This window comes from Neolamprologus brichardi, chromosome 3 (genome assembly GCF_056152115.1).
Source record: "Neolamprologus brichardi isolate AB-2024 chromosome 3, ASM5615211v1, whole genome shotgun sequence".
Taxonomy (NCBI): Eukaryota; Metazoa; Chordata; class Actinopteri; order Cichliformes; family Cichlidae; genus Neolamprologus; species Neolamprologus brichardi.
In genome coordinates this window covers 11,069,339-11,087,414 of record NC_142106.1, presented here as the reverse complement: position 1 = coordinate 11,087,414, position 18,076 = coordinate 11,069,339, and the positions used below count along the sequence as shown (strand labels likewise).

Sequence of the window (18,076 nt, the reverse complement as noted above, 5' to 3'; positions counted from 1 at the left end):
ACAAGTGCAAGAACAGAGCGCACTTCGCAGGGCCCCACTCTGGTGTGAGCGCTCTGTGACCGCCCTTGCAAGTAAAAACTGCAGCATGTGTGTCTCCACTCTCTGACTCTCAGCTGAAGGAGTGTCATTTAGAATATATCTCTTGACATTTACCATAAAAAATGCATTTTCAATAGATACAGACATATTTATTATGTTAATGTCTTTTAATCAAACTATGACAGCATCATTGATGATCTTCTTGTATCCATGTTAGTATGAAAAATCCAACATCTCCCTCTAGTGGCCATATGTAAACCATGTGTTAGGATGGTGTTAATGTAACATGTGAATCATAGTGTTCCAGTCAGTCATCAGTGTGTCTCTGCACAGCTGTAATTAAAATGTGTTCAGAGGGCCTCAGTGTCTGAATGGTTCCAGTTCAGCTCCATAACAGCAGCGTCCCTGGTTTGATTCCTGTGTTTCAGCTCATATCTGCCTCTCTCACTGAGGGGGACGTAACTACATGGAAGTGGATTTGTTCATCAACCAAACTACAGATCACTGAGAACAGAGGACATTTGACTTGTTTCTGAAATTTCTTTCCATCTGTGTGCCAAATGTCTGAGCAATCTCATTACATTAAAAGATACGTGTTTATAGTTTATATCTTGCACTTTTATAAGAATTTAGTTGCCCACCAATAGAAAGCTAGTGCTCAGAGGAAGAGGGCGGGCTTTACTTGGTGTCAGTGACAGAAATGAAAAAAAGCTCAAATGAGTGAGAAGGACGATGAAGGAAACATCTGTGCTGTGTCTGCTCTGTAAGTAGAATCTCTGTGTTTGTTTGAATTCTTGTACTTTGACTGTCTGCTCTCCTGATAACTGATGATGGAGGAGAAGACATGAAAAACAAATCAGGCTGAATTCAAGTTCAAAACACCACGAGGACCAACTGCAGGTCTGAAGTGACTCTTTATCTTTGCTCAGGAGTCGAGGAAACACAGCAGGCAGTGAAAAGATCAAATCATTCACTCATTATATCAACACAGCTGCACAGTGGACACATGAGTGTACTGTGGTATTTAAATTCAGTTTATATTTTATATATACTCAGAGTGTAGTCTGTGCTCATGATCTATGTGACTGCATTAAATGTATACTTCTTACATCAAAATTATGATGAGTTGAAACATCTGGATACATTGACGTCAGTAACAAACATAGAAGAAAACTCTTCTAGACATCTCAAAATCATAATAAAAAAGCAAAGATTTATTTATCATATGTAACAGTACAGGTGTCACAGAGGTGCAGTGTTAGTGTCTGTAAGTTTCCTCCACAGTACAAGGACGTGTTGTTAGCTGGTGATTCTAAACTGGTTGTAGGTGTGACTGTTAGTCTGTGATGGATTGATGGCCTGTAGTTACTGTGTGACAGGGAACTCATTTTACATGAAGAGTCACATAACAAGTTACGAGTGACTGAGATATCTTACTATAAGATTTTTAGTGCAGCTTCAACAGCAAATCTCAGTTTTTCTACGTGACAAATGTGAGAAAATATAGAAGAAATGCAGTAACTCACTGCCCAGACTGTTCTGTATTGATATTACAAGACATTTTTGTTGATTGATGAAGATGTTTTATTTTTCTTAAGTAGGCAGTGAACACCAGTAACGTTTATTTCATTTAATTGATTATCTGTTTTTTAAATACTTTGGTGTAGTATGAATGTCTCTGGTGACGTGTTTATAAGCAGGAAAAGTTGGAAAACATAAAATACAGTTCAGAGTCGAAAGATTTATGCCCTGCTTCACATTTTTCAAAGCTGTCAAGCCAGATTGGTCACAGTTTTAGGACCTGTGATAGAAGCAGCTGCTGACAACTGGGATAAGCTCCCACTCTCTGCTTCAAGTCAGATACAATGGATATAGAGATCTTCAACCAAATATCTTTAAACATTTTGCTGGCATCAAATAGAAAATGTGCAGATACTTCAGAGAGAGACGAGTTTGTGTTTGTCAGCTGTTTGTGTGGAGTTGTTCTTTATGTTCACCTAAAATCAACCTGAGTGTCATTTCTCTTTAGTTCTGATCTCACTGCTGAGCTGCACAACAAACCAAGGTCAGTAACCTTCTTCTGTCACAGTTTAAACCTGAGAAATGCTCACTGATATGACCTGATTGGGTTCATGTTTCACAATGGAGCTGACATATAAAACGTATTAAATGAATGATTAATCACAGAATTATAACAGTTCTAACAAAAGTATAACCAAACCAGTATTAACCCTCACAGCTCGTCTGACTGTGAGTCCCAGCAGCTCTCAGTTCTTTGAATATGACTTTGTGTCTCTGAGCTGTGAGGAGGACGACAGCTCTGCTGGATGGACTCTGAGGAGAAACACAAGTACACGACAGAGGACTCAGTGTGGAGATGGGTGGGGAAAACCAGCTGGTTCTTCTTGTAACATTGATGTTTTCCCTCACGACAGTGGAGTTTACTGGTGTGAGTCCAGAGAGGGTCCCATCAGTAACATGGTTAACCTGACAGTCACTGGTAAGCTGAGTGTGTGGAGTTAGTGTTGATGAAGCTGTGTGTAAATGGATGAAATGCTGTAGTTTGTCTCTGTGTTGAGGTGGATCAGTGATCCTGCAGAGTCCTGTCCTCCCTGTGATGGAGGGAGATGACGTCACTCTGCTCTGTAAAACAAAGACCACTCCCTCCAACCTCCCAGCTGCTTTCTATAAAGATGGCTCCCTCATCAGGAAGCAGCCTACAGGTCACATGACCATCCAGCATGTTTCCAGGTCTGATGAAGGCCTCTACAAGTGTGACATCAGCGGTCATGGAGAGTCTCCATCCAGCTGGATCACTGTCACAGGTGACACACTCACCTGTCTGTGTTTCTGCAGCTTTCAACATTCACAATGTGACGACAACTTAATGACTGTGTTTGCTTTGTTTTAGGGAAACACAACACCACACCTCCACCTACATCCACACCTCCACCTACATCCATCTCTAACCCTGCTTCCTCTCTCATAACTGTGATGTCATGTTTTGGATCAGTCTGTGTTGTGGTTCTACTGGTGTTACTGGTTCTGCTGGTGAGACGATGTGTTCACAGGAAACCTGAAGGTGAGACTCAGACTTCCTGATCTTTCATGTCTGAGTTTTTTTAGTACAATAAAGTTCACATTCATTATGATTAAAGTAACAATTTTCCTAAATGCAATCTATATTTAGATTTAATTTATATTATTGTTCATTTCTGCAGATCAAGAAGAAACTGGAGAAGATGACATCATCACTCATGTCATGTACAGCATCATCAAAGCATCAAATTGTAAAGAACAGAGAATCAAATGAAATACGGTAGCACTGTGTACTGTATAGCATAACAAAGACTCTGGTTCAGTGTGGGAACATATAAAGGAAAAGAAGCGAGGACATGATGTCATAGGTTCATGAGGAGTGTTTCTGACTTTGATGGATTATAAGGACATGATGGACATGTGAGGAATGATCAGAAGTGTGAAAATGTTTCATGTTCAAAACCTGAAATCACGAAATTTAATATTTATTATTTTTTTGTGTATGTCATTGACCTAAAACTTGATCAGCTCAGTCAGATAAAATGTGTGTGTTTCCCTCTGTACTCACTGAGTGTTGTTCTCTGTGAGCTGGACTGTGTGTTTGTGGTCTGTGGTTAACTGAAGCTAACAGCTCTGCAGTCGTCCAGCATCCTGTTTCTGATAGAAAGAAATTCATCATGTTGATGATACCAGTTAACTGTATTTGTAGCCTGAAGCTGGTGAGACTTCTCACCGCAGGGTGTTCTGGTTTGACAAATAAAAGTGTTCATGCTGTGAGAACACGTGTACTTTGTCCTCTGTGGTGAAGAGTGTCAGACTGCAGTGAAAAAAGATGGCAGCTTTGTGGTCGTCCACCTTTTTTTCACATTAACTCCCCCTCAGTTCTTTGTGCTCACTCTGCGTTTCACAACAGAGGTGGTAAGAAGTCTGTGAAAATGTGTTGTTGTTTATAATGATCATAAGACATTCTCTTTATAATACAATGTTACAAATAATAAACATGTTTTTCCATAGCTGTGCTGTTGCACTTGCACCTGTGGTACAGTATTTCATTTTATTCTGCAGAGATGTGAAGCTGTCAGCTATGGACCAAAAACCATCAGAACAAAGAGGCCCAGCTACTGCTGCTCTTTGTCTTTAACCGTGGACAGAGACAAGCTAGCTGCTAATCAACCTGTATTAAACTACATTAAGTTTAATACAGGTTGTTTGGTAAAAATAGTAACAAGTCCAAACAGCTCTGCTGCTGCTTCATTCACAGACTCACCTCATTGTATTGATGTTAGCTCTTCTCTTGCATTAATCATGCAGCCTTTAAATAACATAGTCTGTATCCCAATTCAGGGTCTGCAGCCTTAAAGGCCGCATTTTAAGGCCGATTACGTCACAGCGACGTGACGAAGGCTGTCCTAATTCAAAGGCTGCTCAAAATGCGTCCCTCAAATGCGTCCTTCATTTCCCTGAATTTTAAGGATGCGGCGGTGTAGACTTTGTGGCCCAACATATCCCAGAATGCATAGCGCGGCGGTGGGTGTGGATAATTTTGCCGGAAAAAAACAGTGGATGAGGGGCGGCCGAAGAGTAAACTTTAAGTAAGTACTGAATATTATGTCACTTATTTATGTGCAAATGTTTAATAACGAAGAACATTAAAACATTACTGTTGGCCACATGTCGGCAAAGTTATGTGACATTAGTGACGTTTGTACTAACTTGGTTTTACAGCCTTTACTTTAAAATATACGCCGTTCAATAGCTGAGCTTAATCAGAGAATGATCAAAGCTCATGTAGAAACAAACACTTGAACAAAAGATTTTCTCCTTCATTTATGTCACACAAAGCTGTATGAAACGTTTCCAGCTGTTAGTATCATGGTTGCTAGGCAACCTGGGCAGCGCAACAGAGGCTAGACCGTCCCATTTCACAAGCCTCGCACTTCCGGTCTTAGCGGTCTTTGAGTATGCGGCCCTTGAGGCTGCGTACTTTAAGGCTGCAGACCCTGAATTGGGATACAGCCAATGTCACTGCTTTCATACCTGCTATAGCAGGGGTAGGCAAATCCAGGCCTCGAGTGTCGGTGTCCTGCAGGTTTTAGATGTGTCCTTGATCCAACACGGCTGATTCAAATGGCTAAATTACCTCCTCAACATGTCTTGAAGTTCTCCAAAGGCCTGGTAATGAACTAATCCTTTGATTCAGGTGTGTTGACACAGGGTGAGATCTAAAACCTGCAGGACACCGGCACTTGAGGCCTGGAGTTGCCTACCCCTGTGCTATAGAAATACCACTATAAACTCTTGAGTTCCCCCACTGGCCAAAACCAGAAATTACAGCCTTCCTTTATTTGTACAGTCCCTCAAAAAGTAACTGCCCCTAGTGTCCAAATGTGTATTACAAAAACCAAAAAAGGAGAGAAAGACTTTTTTTCATATACTTTAACTGACTTTGTGCTATACAGTGATAATTGTTTTTGCTTGTTTGTTTGTTTTTCGCCTTTAAGAGACTGAAGTAGTCTCTTTAACTGATTGTACCTGTGATTGCATCTAATCACTTTACTTTTTATGCTCCTTTGACCTGAGCTTGAACCTCTGACCAGTCGGGGGCCTCAGTTTTGGGGTGTGGTGTTTAAGTGCTGTTAAAGTCTTTTTAATTCTTCTTTTTGTCTTTTGAAAGTATATAAGGATTTTATCTAAAAATGACAAAGGAGGGACAGAACAGAGATGTGGGTTTGAAAGGGCCCATCAGTATTAGAGAAAATGTAAGTGACAATATGAAAGCATCATTAATATCACCTTATCAATGTTATTTCACAGTAACTTTCTTATTGGTTTGAAAAATAGCAAAAATTTCCCACATTCTCTTCTTTAACAGCCAACTACAAACAACAAATAATGTTCACTGTGACACTGCCTACAGCAGCTATTTAAGGTGGAAAGCTTTCAGTGTAGACGCTGATGTTGTGAATCATGTGAAGGCAGAGGTCATCTACTGATTGGTAGGTTGGCAGTTTGATCCCTGGCCACTCCATTCTGCCAGAGTGCCCTTAGTTAAGAAACTGAACCCCAAGTTGCTCTTTGAAGCATTCATTGGAGGGTGAATGTTAGATCACTTAAGTGTAGAACAGGTGAATGAGGCTTGCGGCACAAAGTGCACAAGTACATAAAGGGACTCGTCAATTCACCATTTACCTTAAAAGCTCACTTGCTGCGCATTAACATTGCTGGTGTCGTGCTGATCAGCAGAGTACAGACTGTAAGCAGAAAGTACTTTTTACTCCTGACTGTGAATGTTACATATTTTCACTTGACTCTGGAATATACGAGTTGTTCTTAACTTTATATCAGAAATATTACAGTCTGATCAGGAAGTACAGCTGAACCCCACAGTCACAGAGTACACAGAATATTTCAGGACACATTTAAGTGAAAGTAATTTTTATCCACAGTTAGGTAAAATCAAGCTTTTTATTAGGAACTGCACATGCTCAACGTGCTATGTGTTTATGTATTCACCAGGTGAGGAAGCATCACTGATGATCTGCTTGTATCCATGTTAGTTTTTAAAGTGGAACATCTCCCTCTAGTGGCCATATGTATCACCCGAGTTCAATATTCCACTGTGTCCTCATGGTGGCAGTGTTGTCTAACAAAGGAGTCAATGGGAATATGTATTTTTCCTCCATTCGTAGCAGGTTATCATCACAGCTTTCCCTGCTTCCCATAGAACAGAAGCTGATGTTCCGGAAGTACATTTGAACACCTTCATCAGTGGCTGTGACCATGTTGAAGGACTAATGCTGACGTGCTCTGACACTCATTAGTATAGAAAACAAAGTGGTGAAAGCACAGAGCCCTGAGGAGCTCCACTGGACGGTCTGTTCACAGAACTTACATTTAATTATTTCACTTTTATTTACATGTAAAACACCCTCAGAGAGAACAGCTGTTTCAGAGCTGCCAGCTTTATTGGAAAGATGAACTGAAATCCTAAAATAGTCCAATTTATGACAAACTAACACGGTGAAATGTTGCAGGATTAAAATGTGTCGATGGATCAACTCTTTCAGTATAAGATCAAATAATACAAAACACATGAAGGTCAGGAGGAATTCATTTTAAAGTAAGTGTGATTTAAAGCAGACTGATTCTTTCCTCGTCAGGCTGAAGCTTTCACCGTCTGACGTCTGTAAACAAACTGAAACACGTTCAGTGTTTAGTTTTACTTCACTGTGGGAGTTACACCTGACCCAGAGCCGCACGGCGCACCTGTTCAGGTACGCGTGTGACACAGCGGAGGTCAAACCTTCTGTGCCACAAACACCAGATTAACCAGTTTCACTCATCATCCTTCTACTGTCAGATTTTACTGGTTCAGGTTTTATGAATCACCATCTGAGAACGTCTCTGATGTGGGCGCCACTCACAGGGATCACTTCCTGTAGTCAGTGAAGGTGAGAAGGTGTGACAGGAGGAACAATAAAGTTTTATTTGCATGAACATGTAAAACAGGTGAAGTCAGAACAAAGCAGGTGGAGCTCAGTCAGGGTGGAGGTGCAGACAGGTGAGCTGAAGGGGAGGAGCCAGTCTGGTCAGGAACTCTCTGTCTCCTCGAGTGAACCTCCTCACCTCTGAAACACACACACACACACACACACACACACACGCACACACACACACACACGACTCTGAAGGTTGCAGTCAGGTTGGTCAGGGTGGTCAGGGTGGTGAGGGTGGGGTTACCTTCTGGTCTCTGGTTGGTGTGTTTCCTGCAGGTGAGGCTGAACGGCCGAATCATGACATCACTGCTGCACAGAGACAACAGGAAGTGGAGGAGGAAGTCGTCAGCGTCCCCGTCACACACCTGAGACAGACACAGAGGTTATGTCTCTGCAGACTCACGGCTCGGCCCTGTGGAAACGTCCTGCAGGACGCCTGTTTCTCTCTGTGGTGGCCCCACCACAGTGTCCCCACCGTGCTTCACTGTGTGGACGCTGTTCTTTGGGTTGTAGCTGCATCTTCTTCTCGTTTCACCTCCACAGGACGACTCAGCAGTGTGGCTGAAGGTGTCTGCAGACGTGAAGCTCTGTGAGCTCACAGCGCGTCCCTGTGCAGCCTATAGAGTCTTTGCTCTGACAGGCTTTGACTTTCTTCAGGTTTCCCTTCCTGACACTCTGATAACCTCAGATATCCACAATGTGAATCCTCACAAACATCTGTTTCTCTCTTTTCACTCAAACCTTCTGACGTTTTCACACCGACTGTAAATATGAATAAAACCCTCAGTTTGAACTTGAGTCTACAAACGGATCTTTGCAAAGTAAATAACAAATAACAGATGAGTTCAAACCATAAAGTGCTCATTAATCATAAAGAGTCTCGTGTCACAGTTTATGGAGTTAAAACGTCTTCTTGTTATTTGAAACGTCTCAGTTTAGACTCCACGTTTGTGTTTTTGACACTAATCTCACTTTCTTATGATTAGAATTATTTTCTGCAGTAAAGGACAAAAACTTATATCCAGTTAACACAGCTCCACCTGTGGGTGGAGGGGCCCTGTGGGTTCTCCTGGTGTGACCCAAGTCCTAAATGCCTCGCGCTGCCCTGCCCCTCCCCTGTGGTCTCCACCCTCCATGTGGGAGGTGTGGTGTTGCAGTGAACATGGAGCTGGTCAGCCCTGATTACCCTCAGAACTACACCACCTGCTGCTTCTTCAGGTTGAGTGGGTGGAGTCACAACACAACACACGGCTGTAAGGCCCCTCCCTCCTGTTCACGTGAGCCCAGCGTGGGTCCGTCACACCTACAGACTTTTAAAGGTGGAAGTGGCCACGCCCCCAAACCAGTTCAGCAGTAAAGGTGTGAGCAGACGGAGCTGTTACCAGGATGCAAACAGGATGTGCCCTTTCAAAGTTAAAGCCTCATCTTAAATTTTAAAGACAAAATAAAGTTTAAAGACGACGATGAGCACGTGACTCACCTGTGACAGGTAAACATATACACCTGACAGGTGCTACTGACCTGGCTCTGCCCACGAGGGAAGACTCTGATGTGACCTCTGACCCTGAGCGCTCTCTGAAGCCCCTCCCACTGAGTATCAGCCAATCCCAGCAGAGCACGAACCAGAGCAGCGGAGAACCAGACGTGAGCCTCACCTGTCCCGTCATCAATCACCAGCCTGATCGAAGAGCGACATGGTTTGATCATGTGACTGTCACCTGACTGATCCAGGTGATTAACATCAGCAGGTGAGCTCAACAGGAAGCTGCTCTTACTTTGCTTTGGACTGAAACACTGACGAGGTCGAGCGACACTGAGAGCTGCTGCAGCCCTGAGAGAGAGAGAGCAACAGGTAAACACACACACACCTGAAATCGTGAGCAGTTTCCTCCAAAACCACACTTTACTTACGTGCACCGACACTAACACACCACCAACACGCTAACAACACATGAAGCACTCTGAGTACTGCACCCGAGAAACTACAACTAAACACATCCTGTACACACTGTGTGTATTTTATGCAGTACCTGTGTGTACACGCTGCCACACAGCGAGCAGCTCCACTGCAGTTGCAGGAACAGGAAACACACCACGTGACCTTTGACCTGTCCCACAGCGCACCTCTGCTTGCTGCTCAGAGCCCACTCGCCCAGGTGCATGATGGGAGCAGGAGGAGGAGGCTGGGCCGAGCTGATAGAAACCAAACAAACAAATAAACAACAGCACGACAAACACGTGAACCAGACGTTACCTGTAAACTTACCTGCTGTCTCCCAGGGAGACCACAGTTATGGAGCTGACAGGTAAGTACGTGCAGTACACACTTCCTGTCCTGAAACACACACACAGGTAAACCACACAGGTACGTAACCATCGGCGTAACTTTGTAGTGAACATTGTTGGAAATGAGTCCAAACATTTATAAGCCTGTCTATGTGTGTCTCACCTGGACAGCCTCCTCTGGAAACCAGACAACAGCAGAATGTTGCCCGGCAACAGGCCAGGTGGGTAGGGGGTGTGGCTTAAGTCCAGGTACACCTGCAGACTCCTCCCAGCTTGGTCACAAAGAGTGAGACGCACACCTGCACACACACACATTCAGCTAACAGTCAGACCTGAGACTCGTACCTGAAGCACTGATGCCTGCAGTTCCTCGAGTGTCCAGCAGAGGCAGCAGTGAGTCGCCCCCATAGACCCCCATGTTGTGTTTGTACCTGAGTGTGTGTGTCCAGAGTGGACAGTCCTGTTGTTCACACTGATCCTTTCAGACACCACACCCTGAAAACACACCAGCTCTGAGCTGAAACACACACACACACACCAGTAAGAGTTTAAAGCAGGCTGCAGCTGCAGTTCCTCAGATGGCCACAGGGGGCGACTCAGTGAGGGACGAGCAGTTTACCTGCAGTCTAAGACCTCTGAGACAGACAAGACTGTGGGTGGGACGGCCTGAAAACATAGAGAATAGAGATGGAAAATGTGACGTCATTCTGGGGTAAAACTGCAAAGGATTGTGGGTACGAGTGGCAAGTGGTACTAGCGCGTGCAGGCTTTCACATGAAAACAGACACACAGTAATAAAAAGAAACACAAAAAATGGCAAGAAGCTGCTGTATTATTAACTGTGTTGTATTATCAAGTCTTCTGTTGTAGTTATTACGTAATTTATCATAATTGTTGATGTAGGTTACAAATAAGTCTTATATTGATTTGAATTGAATTCGTTGCTATGCTGCTTTGTTCACTGTGGCTTTGCGGGTTAATGTTTGTTGTGTTTGTAGGAAAACCAGCCTACAAAATGCAGGAATGTGATCCAGACTGGGCCCCTCTATCAGCCTGGTCATACCGAGTTTAAAGCTGCTTCCACAGCCAGATTTGATCGGTTAAGAGAGAGAGCGAGATCAAAACAGCCACGAAACGTCCGCATATATGTGCCCACGTGTTGTATTGAAGCAATCAAGTGATGAATAACTGTTTTCCAGTTTGTTGTTTTGAAATATATTTATATAATATAAATATAATTTTGCCTCTTTCTTGTAAGATTCTATAATAGAATGAAACAATGATGCCAGTTATAAATAAAGACAAATTGAATGAATTATGAAACACTTATTTTATTTCTATTAGATCTGAAAATGTTGTGTAACACTACAACCTGAAACAACAAATAGATGTGTTGGCCTGGAGATAAAGAAACAATACAACAGCTAAATAAACGGTAAATGGCATTTGTATAGTTGACTTAGACCCTAAGGACCCCAAAGCGCTTTACACTACATTCAATCATTCACACACTGGTGATGGCAGCTACATTGTAGCCACAGCCACCCTGGGGCGCACTGATAGAGGCGAGGCTGCCGGACACTGGCGCCACCGGGCCCTCTGACCACCACCAGTAGGCAGACATGGGGTTAGTATAGGGGGTTAATATAAGGATATTTGGGCAGCCAGGAGGCAGCCTGGGATCGAACCAGTGACCTTCTGATTACTGGCTGACCTGCTCTGCCACCCCAGCGGTGAAATGGAATAGTCCAAATCACCAAAGTAAACTGGACCTGGGCTTGTTGCAGGATCTGAAGTTACTAAACATTTTGTGAGTGTATGCACTCACACTTAGGACCATATAATAGTAAATATGTGTGTGATGAAAGTTGGGCAGCACGCTAACGTCCTTACTCCACTCTGTATGCTCGTGTGGGTCTGACCCTTTCACTCCTTTGAGTTTTTACTCGTCCTTTTTTTTTTTTGCCTTTTCGTCACATCTGTCTTTGTGCGGAGCCGTGTTCTCCGTCGTTTTGTACATCACTGTTTTTGGGGCAAATAAAATGCAAGTAGGGGTTAAAAGAGCAGAATTGATGATTACTGGTGCTGGAAATGCTAGTGTTTGATGCAGTGTTTTGATTTTGTTGCCACTTGTACCCACAATGCAATGCGTGAAAGTCACATGGTCTGTCAATCTCTATAAAAAAAGTTTAAGGGTCCTGGAGGAAGACGGGGAGCAAACCGAGTGTTACCTGTCTGCAGGTGGGCAGCAGCAGTGGGCGTGTCAGAGTGTGGAATCTCCAACCACGTCTGACTTGTAGGGTTGACTCAGCGTGGAGATCCACCCCACTGCGCCCAGAAACTCCACAGCCAATCAAAACACTGGGATCCTGATTGACAGACACATGGGCCAATCAGCTGCAAGGATTCAGGTCATATCAACTCCCCCACAAACAGGAATGTTGGGTATCATCTGCATAGCAGTAAAAATGTAAGCTGTGTGTTTTGATGCTGCTGCCAAAAGCAAGCATGTGTAATGTAAACAGAACTGGTCCCAGCATTGAACCCTGTGGGACTCCATAATTAACCTCAGTGTGTGAACAACTACAGTTAAAGCTGAAAAACGTGTTCATGTGTACTAATATCAGAGAGCAGAGACCGATGAGGCGAACCTCTGGCCACACCCCTTAGTGACATCATCAAAGCTGGGTTGATACCTGAGTGTTAGCGGCGATGAGTCTGTAGAAACATCCAGGCTGGAGGACAGGAAACCACCGCGTACACACACCTGAGAACGCCAGCACCACCTGCACGCACACACGCACACACACACACGTAACTGTGTATCCAGGTGAGCTCAGGTACACACACACAGGTGCGTCTCTCACCTTTCTCTCCTGCTTTTGTTCACTTTCTTTCTCTGTCATTGGCTCATTCTTTGGGTCCCGCCTCCAGCTGACCACTGGACCAATCACAGCAGCTTTCACTGAGAAGCACAATCTCAGCCCTGCCTCCTGATCCTCTGCCTCCGCCCCTGTATTCCTCCAGGACACACCCTCCTTCTGCTGCACACTGATCACCATGGAGACACAGGGCCAGGGGTTGCCGGAGTCTCCTCCTTCTTCTTCTTCTCTTCTCCTCCTCTTACTCCCAGCAGTCTCTTCTTCTACTGTCTGCTTCCTGGCAGTGACATCCCCTCCTGGCTCCTCCCCCTTGTGTCTCAGGTGTGTCTCCATGGCAACAGATGGACTCAGGATGTGCAGGTGGTCCAGAGAGAACTGCAGGTAAACCCTGTGAATTGAACCCAGCTTTATTTAACTCATAATGTTCACAACCAGGAAGGAAGCTCACATCCTGAACCAATCAGACGCCCTCTTACATCACAGAGAATGGACCAATGAGCAGTCAGCATGCTGCAGGTTGTGTGTGTGTGTACCTGCAGTGTTTGTGTGTGATGAACCTGTCCTGGTCCAGGTGTTGGTAGGAGGGGAAATCTGATTGGAGGAATCTCTCTGTCACCATGGTGAACTGCACCACACCCACCAGACAACCTGCAGCACACACACACACACATTAAAGAATAAAGCTGTGTGTCCCTGTGTGTGTCTGTGTGCGTGCATTGTACCGATCCAGGCGCTGTTAAAGACCGCCCTCTGCGCTCCCTCCTCCTCCTCGCTGCTCTCCGTCAGCACGCAGGCTGCAGCTCCCGCGGCGTCTCTGAGCTGCATCGAGTGTTTGAACTCAGACGTCTGTGACGGCAGCTCCAGCACGCCGACCAGCAGCAGGGGGCGCTGCCTGACACACAAACCGGCAAAAATCATTGTTACGTAATCACATGACTTCATGTGAGGAGCTGCTGTCACCTTACCTGACAGCGTCTCCACCCCGAGGCTCGGAGGACAGAGTCCTGCAAGACCAGGACAGGAACCCGTTGATCTGGGAGGAGGTCAGGTTGGAGCCATCAGGGGGCAGCAGAGAGCTCAGAGGGGCCGAAGACCAGCAGTCAGTCTGCAGGGACTCCAGGAGCTCCGACACACCGAGGTACTGACGCACCGCCGAGGACACGCTGTACTGCAGGGACACAGAGCACACTGAGCATGCTCCACACTCACCTGTAAGGAAGACAGGTGAGAGTGGGACCTACCTGAGTGACAGGACAGGTGTGAGGCTCGTCCAGCATCTCGGAGTAGATGTCTCTGCGTCCTCGTCCTCCAGCTCTGCTCAGAGTCTCCATCAGCCTCCAGGACAGCAAGCACACACACTGCTGCCTCCACACACCTTGGACCAGACTGAGGACCAAGACCGGGACCAGGACCAAGACCAGGACCAGGACCAGGAGCAGGACGAGAGTGAGGACCAAGACCAGGACCAGGAAACAAGCCAGAGCCAGTGGAGGACAGGAGGACAAAGGTTAGGCTCTGCTGTCTCTGACTGTGGACAGGTGGTGGTGGGTGGAGCCTCACCTGTGAGCCAGCTGCGAGCTTAGGTGACACGTCCACAGGTAATCGGACACATCTGTGTTTCTCTGCAGCAGTAACCGTGGTAACACCCCATCTCCCGGGCAGCGGTTGTCGGGTGGCGAGCCTCCCGCCCTGCTGAAGGCCGTCACCCTCAGGCTGGAGCGCAGGCAGGTGCAAAGCATGCTGGGAGGGAAGTCCGGGCAGGGCCGGTACAGGAAGTGGGCGTGATGCAACTGCAGGAGGAGGAACCATCAAACTTTATTAGTCGTGGCTGCCACGAACACAAACGGGCATGATGACGTCATGTGACTCACCTCCACTCTGTCTCCCGCCCTCAGCTTCCTCTTCGCCGCCGGCTGATAGGCCACGCACAGACCCACCTTCCCATCCAGCACGTAGAGCCCCGCCCCCTCACTCACAACTTCAGTCACCATGCCCTATCACAGCAGAGGAGGCTGAGTAATCAGCACACAGGTACAAACATGTGGTAGCCAATCAGAGCTCAGAGCGCTCTCACCTGGTAGCTGATGACTTTGGATTGCTTTATCCTCACAGCTGATTGGTCCAGCTCCACCTCCTCATGCTCCGCCTCCTCACAGTCGTCCTCAGCAGGCTGTGACATCAGCAGCAGGGACTCAGAGTGTGTGTGTTCCTGTGTGTGTTCCTGTGTGTGCGTGTAGTCGGCGTGCAGCTCGGAGCGCTTCGTCACACACAGGATGTTGTTTCCTCTCCAGCCTCGTAGCGCACACACACGTAGAGCTGTCACACACAAGCTCTGCCCGACACACACACGCTGGATCCAGCTGAGCCGGCTGCTGTCCTGCACACACACACACACACACACACACTGAGCTTCATCGTCCCTCCTCACCATCATCATCCTCAGAGAGCTGGTACCTGTACGAGCACGGGCAGCGAGCGCGACTCATCCGTCAGCGTGAAGCAAAAGAAGGTCGTTCCTGCCACGGCCAGCAGAGGGCAGACTGAGCCCACCTCTCCGAACACGCTCAGCCGCTGACCTTTGACCCTGGAGCACACACACACACACATCTGTCACGCACACACTGCTCAGAAACTCCACTGCAGTTCAGAGGTCATGTGACCCACCTGTGCCTCAGCAGCCTGCCGGCCTCTCCGACTCCCACTGCTCCGCTTAGCTCCACCCTTCCAGGAGCAGCAGCCAATCCCTGCTCAGCACCAGGACACAACAGGACAGGGGAGCCAATCAGCTCCAAGAAGCCTGCGGCCTCTTCCTGGTCCGATGCATTGTGGGGGATGTAGTTCCAGTGAGGGAGGAAAACGGGACGATCGAGCCACAGGGGCGAGAGAGACAGGCACTGGATGAAAGAGAGAGAGACGCGGGTGAGAGAGTGGCGGAGTGTGTCCTGGGTGGATGCTGGAAGCCTGTACTGATGATGACAGCTTCATCAGCTCTGATCTGCAGTGATGCCGTTTGTTTTAATAGCTGCATTAGATTCGATTAGATTAGATTAGATCAGATCAGATTAGATCAGATTAGATTAGCTCCTGAGAACTAACCAGCTGATGGACGATGACAACGTCAGGAAATGGTCCTCATGTTCAGGTTTTTGGCGTGAACGCCGTCGCCCTCCTGTTACCTGTAGGCCCTCCACTGCTGTGCTTTCCTCTTCCTGCTGGGTTAAGGTTAGGCTCCTCCCCCTCTGACTCACCTCACACATGACGCTGCCGCTGGCGTCCGTCAGCCTGTACTCTCCGTCAGGGCCTTCTTTCAGACAGCCAATCAGCATCAAGTTGACCCTCGGCAGTGCCCTCTGACGCGGCACGGCGAGCTCCGCCTCCCTGGCCCAGGCTCTCTGCTGATTGGTGCTCCAGGACAGGTTGCTGACGCAGGCCAGGTGCTGCTGGGAGACGAGCTCGGAGACGGACAGCAGCCTGCGGACAGACGGGAGGACAGCGGTAAGGCCAGGTCACGTGACCTGCGACAGCGATGATGTCAGCGAGCGTTACCTGTAGCTGACAGGTAAGCTGTGGGCCACACACATCTGCTGCTGGATCGCCTGCACCGCACACATGCTCAGATCGAAGAGGCTGAGGTCACCGTGGTTACCTGGGAAAACAAAGTTTAAAGGGTAAACACAAACATAAACAACTGAAGCCCCGCCCACTGAGAACACCTGAAGTGGACACCAGAGCTGGTGTGTCAACAGGTGGGACCACCTGAGGAAGCAGCTGCTCTTCATCCTCAGACTCTTAGTCCTCCCTGTTGCTCACTGACAGTCGGTCACCTTCATGGCTCTGACCTTTGAACCACACTCACATCTACACACTGGACTGCACTGATGACACCTGTGAGGGCAGGTGAGCCCTGCTTTCACTTTTTAAATAATGGTTTAAATAGTATTTGGTTTCATAAGTGAACATCGTCATTAAGGATTTAAAGTACAGCTGATTTATCAGCCAGCTGTTTCAAACAAACAGGAACTCACCTGTCTGCGAGGGGGCGGAGCTACACACCACAGGACTCAGGTGTTCAGAGATGAAGGTGAAGATGTTCTTTAACCACAGGGACTCCTAAAGAAACAAAGCAGCAGGTCGGAGGTCACAATAATAAATGTAAAACAGGCTCACATCCTTATATTCACTCTTTTCTGTATGGATTTCTGCTATAGAATTAGCTCGAAACAGTGATTGGCTGCTGCTCTGCCTTACGTCATGACGCAGGCAGTACGTACGCAGGGCTCTGCATGTACGTAGACTGTTATTTATCGCTCAGTTCGGGCAAACAGGGTCAGTCTGGGACTCACCGCCTCGGTGCTGGGCTTGACCCGGTCCAGGAGCTCCTGCAGGGGGTCCATGTCTTCGCTCCGGGTGTCGGTTTCTCCCCCTGCTGACAAACTCCCGCTCACGGCTTTCAAACAGCTTCCGGTCCTCCTCCTGTTGATGTCCTCCCTCTGACCGTCGCCCCCGTGTTCCCGCCTCTCACCGTTCATAAAGCCGCCATGATGCCCTACCGTCCAACTTTGTTTACTTTTGTTCTGTATTTTAAACAAATCATCAAACTTATTAAACCGACTAGTCTCTGCTCACGCAGGATCTCTACCGCGCATGTGCGGAACAGCTTTTCCCTACCCTGCATTTCACAATAAAAGCCCTTCACATCCACGTACACTCAGTGGTCTCCTACCTCCTTTCCTAACCACTTTTCCTTGATAGAAACGTTCTGAGGTGGAGGAAATGTGTTTAGGAGATGTGATAAGAACTCAGGAAAGGAAACAGCTGTGTTTGAACTACAAAACGATCACGTGACTCCAGCCCAGCCTGTTCTCAGCCTGATTAGTGCAGGTGTCTGTGAGGAACATGCTCTTATTATGAAGGGGTCAGACTTCCTGCTGAGGCTCAGGGTCATGTGACTGACAGCACCTTTTGCAGCTCACCTGAGGCCACAAGGTGTTTCCTTTTCAGGAGGATGACACTGTGCGATCCTCGGGAATCTCAAACAAAAACACATTTCTGTCAAGTGGAAACTTAAAAAACTTTACATATACTTTACATACATATGTAAAAAAAAAAAAATATATATATATATATATATATATATATATATATATATATATATATATATATACATATATATATATATATATATATCTTGCAGAGTATAAATGCAGATTAAATTGAAGGTTTGTCACTGTTTTTTGTTCACTTTTTATCCAGGCTGCGGGTGTCTCAGTGGAAAAATAGAGCATGGCTGAGCGCACCTGTGCAGACCAGTGATACAGTTTAAGTTTAGAGAAT

General features: G+C 46.6%; 2 protein-coding genes across 2 annotated transcripts; one reads left to right on the top strand and one right to left on the bottom strand.

Moving 5' to 3' along the window:
- The first annotated feature begins 702 nt into the window (after positions 1 to 702).
- LOC148103478 (low affinity immunoglobulin gamma Fc region receptor II-like) lies at positions 703 to 3,352 on the top strand. Its single transcript, XM_087838119.1, has 6 exons — positions 703 to 802; positions 2,069 to 2,104; positions 2,279 to 2,539; positions 2,619 to 2,864; positions 2,951 to 3,040; positions 3,261 to 3,352. The coding sequence occupies exons 1-6, from the start codon at positions 772 to 774 to the stop codon at positions 3,350 to 3,352; spliced, it is 756 nt and encodes a 251-aa protein (XP_087694245.1). The 5' UTR covers positions 703 to 771.
- A 4,190-nt stretch (positions 3,353 to 7,542) lies between these two features.
- Positions 7,543 to 17,382, bottom strand: LOC148103477 (CST complex subunit CTC1-like). The gene is made up of 25 exons (XM_087838886.1): positions 17,086 to 17,382; positions 16,768 to 16,852; positions 16,289 to 16,388; positions 15,991 to 16,213; positions 15,407 to 15,636; positions 15,197 to 15,326; positions 14,817 to 15,119; positions 14,614 to 14,736; positions 14,303 to 14,532; positions 13,984 to 14,128; positions 13,708 to 13,910; positions 13,465 to 13,634; positions 13,276 to 13,390; positions 12,728 to 13,130; positions 12,557 to 12,646; positions 12,092 to 12,229; positions 10,480 to 10,526; positions 10,292 to 10,377; positions 10,024 to 10,159; positions 9,841 to 9,909; positions 9,605 to 9,767; positions 9,350 to 9,405; positions 9,096 to 9,252; positions 7,819 to 7,939; positions 7,543 to 7,706 (listed from the first exon to the last, which is right to left on the bottom strand). The coding sequence occupies exons 1-25, from the start codon at positions 17,269 to 17,271 to the stop codon at positions 7,615 to 7,617; spliced, it is 3,801 nt and encodes a 1,266-aa protein (XP_087695012.1). The 5' UTR covers positions 17,272 to 17,382; the 3' UTR covers positions 7,543 to 7,614.
- Positions 17,383 to 18,076: the final 694 nt, after the last annotated feature.